The sequence below is a fragment of the Festucalex cinctus genome, chromosome 2 (assembly GCF_051991245.1).
Source record: "Festucalex cinctus isolate MCC-2025b chromosome 2, RoL_Fcin_1.0, whole genome shotgun sequence".
Lineage (NCBI taxonomy): Eukaryota > Metazoa > Chordata > Actinopteri > Syngnathiformes > Syngnathidae > Festucalex > Festucalex cinctus.
Window position 1 is genome coordinate 33,043,393 of NC_135412.1, and position 10,450 is coordinate 33,053,842.

The 10,450-nt window shown below is 41.4% G+C and overlaps 1 protein-coding gene across 1 annotated transcript in view; it reads right to left on the reverse strand.

Annotated features, from left to right (window-relative positions):
- The window catches only part of casz1 (castor zinc finger 1), a 98,340-nt gene extending 91,972 nt beyond the window's left edge, over positions 1-6,368 (reverse strand). Inside the window, exon 1 of the mRNA XM_077514699.1 lies at positions 6,067-6,368. Coding sequence (XP_077370825.1) covers positions 6,067-6,115 — 49 coding nt within the window. The 5' untranslated portion in view covers positions 6,116-6,368. The remainder of the gene's footprint in view (positions 1-6,066) is intronic.
- Between the last annotated feature and the right edge of the window lie 4,082 nt (positions 6,369-10,450).

Here is a 10,450-nt window from a genome sequence, read left to right on the forward strand (position 1 = left end):
GAAACGTGTTTTTTTTACTGAAAACATTAGACTCGATGCACGATGGAAATGCAGAAGGTCAACACAGGAAACGAACCTTGCGATCGTTTGCCACCATGATTGTGTTTGCGTTATCATTTTTGTGGGCGGGAGAAAAACATTTGTCAATGCGGCGGTGCCTTTCGGATGTTTTTTGTGCCGACGATGAGTTGGGTCGGGTACTTGTAAATCCATGACCGGCACCGCACCAACGCCCGCAGAGGACGAGCCACCCTATACAGATGGCCTCAAGGACAATTAGCAGTAATGATTGGTTGCCACATAAATGAGGAGATTTCTATTTGCCACCGCACTTGCTGATGATCGCACACCAAATGCCGCTGACAACAACATGATTTAAATAAGCACACGCACGCGCGCAGGAAGCAAAAAGTGTCGTTCACAAAGGATGAAGGTGGAACTTTAAATCATAAACATACACCAGACTATCACAAAGAATAAAGTGTTGAGACAAATTGCCCGACCATCTAAAATACTATCTCTTCAATCAAACCCCCTCCCTCCAAGATATCTTGAACCCCCCCCCCCCCCCCCCCCCCCATCTTCAATGAGTCTGGCAAACAATCCCCTTGTTAGCAAACTGTTAAGACAGCCGCTTGGTACACAAATTGCGCTCGACCAAGCGAATTTGTTTTGCAAGGGTGACCTGTTTAATCATCTCATTTTCTTTGGCGGACATTTATTCATCTGGTTTCCACGGTTACAGGGAACATTAAGGGGCTACAGTAATAAGGCTGGAGAGTCAAACAGGTAATAAAAAAATTAACGCCATTTTCCAGCAGCCGAGGACAGTGGGTGAAATGAATCAAGGGAGAGGGGAGCGGAGCAGCGAGGGGAGCTGGGGTGTCGGGGGTGGCGGTGGTGGGGGGTTCCAATATTGTCCAAACAATAAGCCTAAGCGGTTATTTTACTCTGTAGATCAGGTGGTGCAGTTATGGACATGACACTTTGAGCGCAGAGCAGCAGAGATAAAGCTTTTAAAGTGGCCGTCCTCCTTTTTTTATTGTCATTTAGCGATTACATATCAGAACAATTAAAAGTTAGCCCAAGATATGTATTAACTTTGTTCTTTTTTTATTTCTCCTGCGCTTCAGAAGGGAGATCATTTGCGGCCGTGGAAAGGCGGCGTGCCAATATCATACATGACATTTAGAAAGCCCCGCTGAGAAATGTTTGGTCCTCGCGGGGTGAATCATGTTGTCTAATATTGTCTGCTGAACAACTGCGAGAGAAAAACAAAAATAGACATGAGAATATCAAGTTTATGCCTCTCAAACTAGTACAAACTGTGACCTACGCACCAATCCAAAGAGTCGCCACTTCTTGCCAAATATAGAAAATGCCGGCACAATGCGGGGGGAACAGGTGCTGAAGGCCCCCAGAAAGTGACAGAGCTGCTGAATGCCAAATAAGGCAGTGGGAAACATTGCACCCAGGCGCAAAACAGCAAACTGAAATGTGATTTTTCTGATAACCGTCACCACTTCCAAACGGTCTCCTACGCAATCGCTCTCCCGGCTTGAGACAACAATTCACCACTGTTTTATTCTTAAATAAAACACGAACAAGAGAAAACAAGCAAGGCATTTTATGCATTACTCATTTCTCCACTCCTTCCAAAAGTATTTTTGATTGACAACAGGTCTTTGGCACTCCTAAAATATGCACAAATGTTCTCAACCTAACCCTTAATCATTTAAATGGTCTGGTTTAACCAGTATTTGGGCATTTTACAGCTCTGCCAACACCTGTCCCCAACCCGCCAGGAAAAACAAACCAAAATTCAAGTCTTTGTGTCGCTTATATTCTTACGGGGGTGGCTCTGCCCGCGTGACTGAGGTTGGTGAGGGAAGCGCGACTGCACGGAGACAATGAGTCTCAGGAGAAGGGAGGGCGACCCGATCGTACACACACACTGACGCAGATACACACTTGAACACATACTCGCATGTCACAAGGAGCGCTTGCCGCCCCGCGAAATGAACTCCCTGAGTACATGCTGGGTAAAAATCTCCACAAGGCGACACAAAACGGACAGCAAGATATGGGGGGGGGGGGGGGGGGGGGGGGGGTGTTTAAGCTTAGCTTGCGTGGCCACGGACTGCAACTGTTCTTCTAACCGCCTCTTAACAGGTGTAGGCTCCAGAACCATGTAATCCTATCAAGTTACCGACTTAAAAAAAAAAAAAGAAGAAATACAGCAAACTCCTGCTTGGCTCTGTCTCTTCTCTTTCTCTTTTTCCGTTGGCACAGACAAAAATGAGCAGCTGGCCTTCAGATATAACACGCACAGAGAGGAAGAATCATGCTGACCTTAATGTCACCACCAAGCAAAAGCAGGAGTGGAAGCTGAAGTGGAGGGTGAGTGTGAGCAGTGTTTAGACATTCATGTTTGCAGTCAATTACGGATGAGGACAGGGCTACTGGCTCCGTAACTCGGCAGAACAAATATTTCTCACTCCCAGCGCAAGCGAGGGAACGGAGGAAAGATTCTCTGTTCCGTACATTTTCATCAAGACACACACTCACACAAAAGTGAAACACAATTTTGGGACAAGGATTTAGTGAAAAATAAAATGTAATAGAGAGCCCTACATGGCGGTTTGATTGCACAGATGAGAGGGTCATGAGATGGTCACCATTAGTGCCCTCGTCAAAGTCTGCATCAAAGTTGCCACCCGTCGTCACATTCCACCGCAACCAACGTAAGCGCGGGCTGCCCGGTTTGTACCTAAAGACCCGCTGCCACATTTAAAAGGATTAGTCACCACATTTTGCGCCGGCTTAATCTCTCTTTCAGCCGCCTAATAAGTGCGCCTCGATAAGCGAAGCATGCAAATTCATTCATGGCCGGTGGAGACCGCGCTTCAGACAAACACGCCAAAGTCTTCCACTCTGCTAATTACCTCTTCATTTCCCATTTTGCCCTCTTATACGGCATATCAATGACTTGAGATTATTTATCTCTCCTTTTCTCCCTGTGAAATTTTAATTTTGTATGTCAGATTAGGAGAAGGATACAAGTTGAAGCTTCATTATTATTTTTCTTTTTATATAATTCTATTTTATGCGTTAATTTGTTGTACCAGATAGAAAAGTATATTCCAACATATATGTGCAAAAAAAAAAAAAAAAAGGAAAAAAAGTGGATTTTATTTTCTATCCAAAAAGACCCAAGGTGCAACCTTTTTATAATTCTGTAATAATTTCTACTCAGTGTATTAATTAGGCCATTACTCCATATTGGTGACGGAGCTTTGAGGTTTAATTAGGTGTCGGCCACTGCATGAGTGCACAGCCATGAAGAAAGGGGGTGTTGATGCCACTTGCCTTACTCGTGGCCCATATCAAGTAGCCGCCAACACTTTGACTACTGCGGGAAGATGCGGGACAGCCCACGTGCAGCTGGACTTGATATCGCCGTTTGATATGACTTGTTTGCTTCAAAAATTGAAAAAAGCCAGTCGATGACTGGGCACATGCTCAATCGGCACTCTGTTGTCCCTCTCTCTACGTATACTCCGAGCACACACACACACACACACACACACACCAACACGCACGCACACACGCACGCAAACGTGCAATTCCCTCCCCTTGTCTCCTGTCCCCTCTCTTCTCCCTCTGCAAAAACCAAGCAAAACACACACACACACGAAAAACATCAATCAAGCAGTGCGAGCGGACCATAAAACTCCACGAATATATAAGCGGCATTTAAACACTGCATTTTGCAATAATCTTCAACCAGCGCTTATTTAGAAAATTTTATTAATTTTATTTAAACATCATGAAATGAGTCTTAAAAAAATATATATATATATTTTTTATATATAAAAAAATATATATATATTTTTTTTTTTAAATAAAAAAGGAAATCCTGAACTGCAAAATATTTGAGACTTGTTTTTTTAGAGTTGAGCTTGTTATTGCCTAATGTAATCAAATTTATCTCTAAGTTTCTGTTTGGACAAAGAAAAAAAAGCATTTTAAAGATGTATATTTTTAATTTTAATCAAATGACAGAGGATGATGAGAACTCCATCAGGCGCCTCATATATGGAATCCCCAGGAGAAATTGTTATGAAAGACCGTTAAGACAAAGACTCACTTTTTTTCTCCCCATCTAAATGTCTGCCTGTTAAATTTATTTCAAAACTCTGTTAATCTGCTGTACACAACATTCTTATTAGCATAACCCAGCCCCCCAATAAAAATTCTGGCTAGTTTAATTAAAAAATGTAAATTTACTGTCATCTGAGGAGCAGGAGAAATAGGAGCGCAACAGCATATTTTATTGCTTGGACATCAAAATGATTCAGGTTATGACTAAATTGTGATCTAAGGTTATTGAGGCCCTTCAGCCCACGACATGTTTTCCTCCCTCATTTCATCGTGCTTTTGTGGAAGGCCATAAAAGATGGAGGGTGCCACAAAGGGTTAATGAGACAACTCTGTCAGGGTGAAAGCAATCAACATTATGACTCATAAGTGGGGAGAAAAACATCTTCCCAGCTGGCGAAAAGTTTGAAATTAGGGTGTGTCGCGATAGGAGCCTCACTTGACTCGTGTTATTCTTGCCTAAAAGTGAACAGTGACCACACATGACAGGCGTGCCCACAAGCCTGACTCGCATGAGTTTGTGGACATCTACTTCAACGTAACGTGAACTGTCCTCTTAGAAGTGCTTTAATTTCTCCATCATGATGAGCTCAGATGCCAATAAGATGGACTCTGAATAACAAGAAAAAAAAACTGCTAACAGAGGGAGTTCATAAGTGTCATAGAAACATATTAAAAATAACAGCCTGAAGCAAAAGATGACAAGAGTGAATTACAGTTTAGGAAAAAAATGTAAGACAAATAATTCTGCATCTTCATATATTTGTAAAACAATATATTATTTACTACCGTGCTGCAGCACAGCAAATATGCTCATAACTTGTATACATAACTGTGCATAACTATTTTATACCGTATAAACAATTATATATGATTTTATTTTAAATAGAAAATATAAGATGGAAATTTCTGGAAAAGGTGATACATTGTGTAGTTATACTAAATAAAATGTACAGCAACTACTCATACACACACACACACGCACACAGTTCACGTCAACAGAAAACACACCCGTATAAATATTACACGCATACACGCACACACACGCACAAATCAGAAAGAACTAAATGTTACTGTGCTATAGCAATTATCAAAATAAAAGCGAACCCTTCCCTGTAGAAGAAAATACAATGACACCCAGACGCTGTAATTCAGCTCATCCCCACAAGTACCAAGTACAGAAACAAGCAGCATTTTTGCCACCATGCCCTTCACTGGAACGCAAGTGTATACAGTATTTTCATTTCAACTTTATTCTTCAGTGTTGATATTAAACAGCACATAATATTCACACACACTCTTCAGAATTACCTGAAAAGGTGGCAAGAATGACTGCCCTGTACCATTTACATGTGTGACAACAAAACAGTTTGTTTGCTTTGTCCCCTTGGCAACAAATCCTTAGGCCATTCATTCTATCCTAATGGCATTGTCAGTCCCTCTGTGGAGAAAACCAACACCTGTATTTGTACAGTCAAAATATGCTGGCCTGCTCACAAAAAGATGAGAATTTGTTTGAAAACAAGAAAGAAAGTGTGAGGCAAGAGAAAATGAAACTGGTCCTGTGAACTTTCTTCACATGTGTACTTTATGGTGTCAACACTGAGTGGAACGGGAGGCGATCGTATTTGATATTGCAGTCACCTTTGGGCACTCTGAAAAGTGCTATAAATAAGGGTGTTGCAACACTTAGGTATACTGTATACAGTATGCCGTCCTTGCTGGCACATAGCTTAATCATGAACAACTTCCCTTCCTGAGTGTGTGTGTGTGTGCGCGTGTGCGTGTGTGTGTAGGTGTGTGTGAGCGAGCGAGATAAGGCACACCTTTAACTGTCTGCATAAAAAAAAAAAAAAAAAAAAAACATACCTGGGAGAAGAGTGGGAAAAGAAGAGGAGTACTCACCATATTCAGGGAAGTCGAAGTTAAATCCTCTCAGACATGTAACTTTCATAATACTACTCAACTCTGGTGGAAAGTCATTCAAACGTTGCTCGGTGGAGGGGCAGATCAAGCGGAAAAGTGACTACAACAAAAAAGGGGCTTCCTTCAATCATGCACTAAACTCCTTGACATGTAATCTGTCAATAGTTTGTTGCTGCGATAATGCCGGCTGCCACAAGCAGATTTGATTGGCAGCTTTGGCTCTGGCCCCTCCTTCCCGTGGCTTGGGGGGAGGTAGGTGAGAGAATATGGAGCCTCCCCCTTCCCTCCTCTCTCTCTCTCTCTGTGGTGCGCCTGCCTCTCTCTCGCCCTCTGCTTTGCTTCCATGCACACACGCACAAACCAAGCTGCTGGTGATGTCGTCTCAATAGGCTGATAGGAAATTATGGCAGAGGAGCCCCTGCACTCTCTTTTTTTTTTTTTTTTTAAACTCCCTCCCTCAGTGGGCTGGCCTTTTCCATCTTTGTGCTCTTCTAGCCTTTCAACTCTCTCCGGGAGGGGCCTGTGCTGCCTCCATTCAAATTAGGGGAACCTTTTTTTTCTTCTTTTAGGGAGAAACAAGTATTTTAAGCATATTTGCAGCCTTTATTAAACACAAGTCCAAAATTAAACATTACTTTGATAATGTTGATAATGTAACCTTTCTTAATCATTGTGATAATCGGCATTTTGTGTAGTGATTTGAAATCAAAAGAAAATTAAAATATAAAGTGAAAAAAATATTATTATTATTATTATTTTTTTTATTATTATTATTATCAAATAACATATTTATTTATCCGCCTCACAGTGCAAATGTTGTGGCTTCGAATCTGGGGTCCGGCCTTTCATTATTGGAGTTTGCATGTTCTCTACATGCCTATGTGGGTTTTCGCCAGATACTCCATTTTCCTCCCACATTAAAAAAAAGAAAATGTATGGTAGGTTAATTGAACACACTAAATTTTTCTTGGGTGTGTATGTGAATGTGAATGGTTGTTTGTATATCTGATGACAGCTGGGATAGGCTCCAAAGCATGTTCTATTGTGAGACTAAAGCTCGTATCTCACTGAGTAGCAAAGTCTTGCGAGTGTTTGCAAAGGTGGCGAATGTTGAGTTTTCGTCAGGGTTCCCTTCAAACTTTTAACGATCCACTGGACCAATGTTCCAGTGTTTTAAAAAGTTAACCAGATTCTGACTGTTGGGGAGAAAAATTCAAAGCTCTTTCTTTAAAAAGAGCCCCCAAATGTTTCAAGAACAGCTTTAAATGTACCTTTGGAGACCGTTTTTAGGCGTTTCAGGTAAAAATGACAGGAATGACATTAAGGTTGAAAACGGTCATAAAGACGATCTTCACTATTTCTGAGTGGTGCGACATCAATGTCACCCTCTAAGTGGCCAAAGCCTTTTTTTTCTTTTTTCATTTCATGGATAGAATTGAATGACCTGTTTAAGTAAACATGTAGCCAATTTTAGCAGAGGTGGCCACCACCCCACTAATATTTGTCAAAATATGCCTTTGGCCGTTATTCTAAGAGGGTGACATTATCATAGTTAGTATGACTTTCAACTTTTTATCAAAAACAATCAACGGCTTGGCTTCTTAGCTGAAATGACCACTTTCAATTTGTATTTACACTGACAGCTAGAACCCCTAGACCACAAGAGCAAAGAGAATAAACAAACAATTGTATTTCATTACCAGTGGTACACTGAACAATTTTGGTGTCGTGCTCAAATGAGCAACAGTGGTTGTTGTTTGGTGTTCTTTTTTTCCCCCAACTCACCAACCAACCAACCAACCAACCAACCAACCAACCAACCAACCAACCAACCACATCTGGCCTGTCCAGAGTGTCTGAGCGGCCTTCACAGCTCTTATGAAGTCAACATAAACGTAAAGTATGTACTGTTTTTATTTTGATGTGCATGTATGCTGACAGTGCAACCATTCAAGCTACTTAAAAAAAAAATAGCACGAACACCAATTGTGGTCCTCAAGTTAGCAACATTCTTATTTCTTGCACAATGGAGGGGTGAAAAGAAATTTGCCCTGGTGATGATTTGGGAGTTCTACCTCACTGTGGTAGCGGTCCATAATATTTTTTGCATCTAGTTTCATGTCAAAAATATATTTTGATGGCCGGTCATATGCTTGGCTCTGAGACAAAACCGGCCGCCTCATCGCCGGCCCCTCTGTGCTCAGACAGCCCAGTTGCCACCCCACGATCCGTTCATTAAGTGATTTCATACATTCACTCAAAAGGTTTGCTCATCTGAATGAGTTATTCTCGAATTACACAAGCCCCATCTCGTTCTTTGCTCCCCCACAAACAAAAGAAACATTCCAAATGCTTGGTACACAAATAATTTCATTTTTTAAGTGCACGTGCAATTGCACACTAGTTATGTGCACCCCTGCTTATTAGTACTTTAAGAGGTACATAATATACAAAATGCTTGTTATAAAGGTCAGGTGTGTCTTTAAATCATCAAGTGTCAATAAAAGGATAGAAAAAAGGGGAAAAAATGTTTATGACTTTTTAGCTTAGAGCAAATAAGTTTCATCTCTCACACAAAAAGAGTTCCCACGTCATATAATACTCACTCTTTCTCTGTGCCTCCCTCTGATAAGCTATCAGTTTTCGTTGTAATTTCAGGTGAAATGATAAAGGGTGGCCGTTACCAGGTGACAATGAATACTTTATAAGTCAAACCTCGTATTTGCCTGGCAGTTTTTTCCGCAGTGGCATGCAAAGTGCCTCGAGACCATTTGGACATAATACCTATGTACTGTCAACATGACTTGATATTATAAGAATGTAGAGTTTACAAAAGGGCACAACATTGGATAAAGGTGGTGCCTAACTAGCATTTATTGGAGAGAGAAAAGAGGAAATGAACATGTTTATGGCTGTGAACCAGCATGCAATGATACACCGTGCTGGCTTCAGCTGAGTGTTGTCAGTAAAAAAAAAAAAAAAAAAAAAAAAGTGCATAAAACAGGTTTTGGTTCATTTCTAAAATGTGATTACTCGTCTGAGATGATAAAGGGAAAACAGTCTCTTCTTGAGGAAAAACTATAATGCTTACATTCTTACTGTTTGTAACTTGATCGGCTTCGATCCAACGTATGCATGTCAACTTACTTACAAATACCTGTCAAAACCATAACAGCGTCCTCACATTTTATCAAGACTATATACTGTAATTGTTAAATGTGTAATGTTTCATGAAAGAGATGTTATTACTTAGATTTGGCACCACCGTGATAAAGCTCAACCACATTGACTTCTGCGGTCTCTGGTCAAACTTTGAGTTGATTGACTTGGTCATAAAACCAAACCTTACGCTGCAAGCTAAATTCTCACGGGATTTGTGAGTTTGTGAACCCCCGAGAATCCATCTTGTACTGAGCCCGCTAATTTTCACCGATCCATACACTTTGTGTATGGACCAATCGCTAAGCGGTATTGTGGTTGGGGGCGGGATCTTTGGCTGTGACGAAAACAAGAAGCCGAGGGAAACAAATCGTAAACGTAATATGGACGAATGCATGGAAACTGCCATTAATTCTGTTCTCGTAGAATTACTCACAGTTTCCTTGTTGAATGAAGAACACAGAGAGGTGCTTTGTGCATTACTGCTAAGAGGTTCATTAACCTTGCTCTCGCAAGATGAATTCTCGCCGAATTTGTGAGTTCACAAACTCCGGAGAATACATCTTGTACCGCTTCCACTGATAACCACTGGTGGTTCGGACCAATCACAGAGCGACATTGTGTTCGGGGGCGGGATATGCAACTGTGACGAAACCAGGAAGCCAGCACCGACGCCAGAGCTAACAAACAAACCTAACATGGACGAATGGACGCTGCAATTAATTCTGTTCTCGCAGTTTTACTCACCGTTTCCTTGTTGAAAGTTGAACAGCGAGTGGCGCGCTTCATGCATTTCTAGCTGGTAAGATGTCCGTGCTCTTCCCCACTTCGACATGAACGGAGATGGCGTTTTCACCTCATGGCCATGATTGGTTAAAACAAAGGTGTAGAATGTCGCATCGTCCAATCAGCTCGAATTATTGTACAGAATGTCCCGCCTTTTCCCAACGAAATTACTGTGGAGAGGTACCAGATCGCTATTTAATATCCATTTGGCTATTGCCAGGTTAGAGGTCCATGTTTTTTTTTTTTCCCAACCTACGACAACAACAACAGCAACATATTCATCCATTGCCGTGATTGCTCAAAAAAAAAGTTTGGTAAACGTGCCCGAGTTGTGCATTGCCCAGTCAGCTTGAGGTATTGTACTGAATGTCCTGCCTTTCCCGAGAAGATCACATTAGAGCATTCCCAGATTAATATT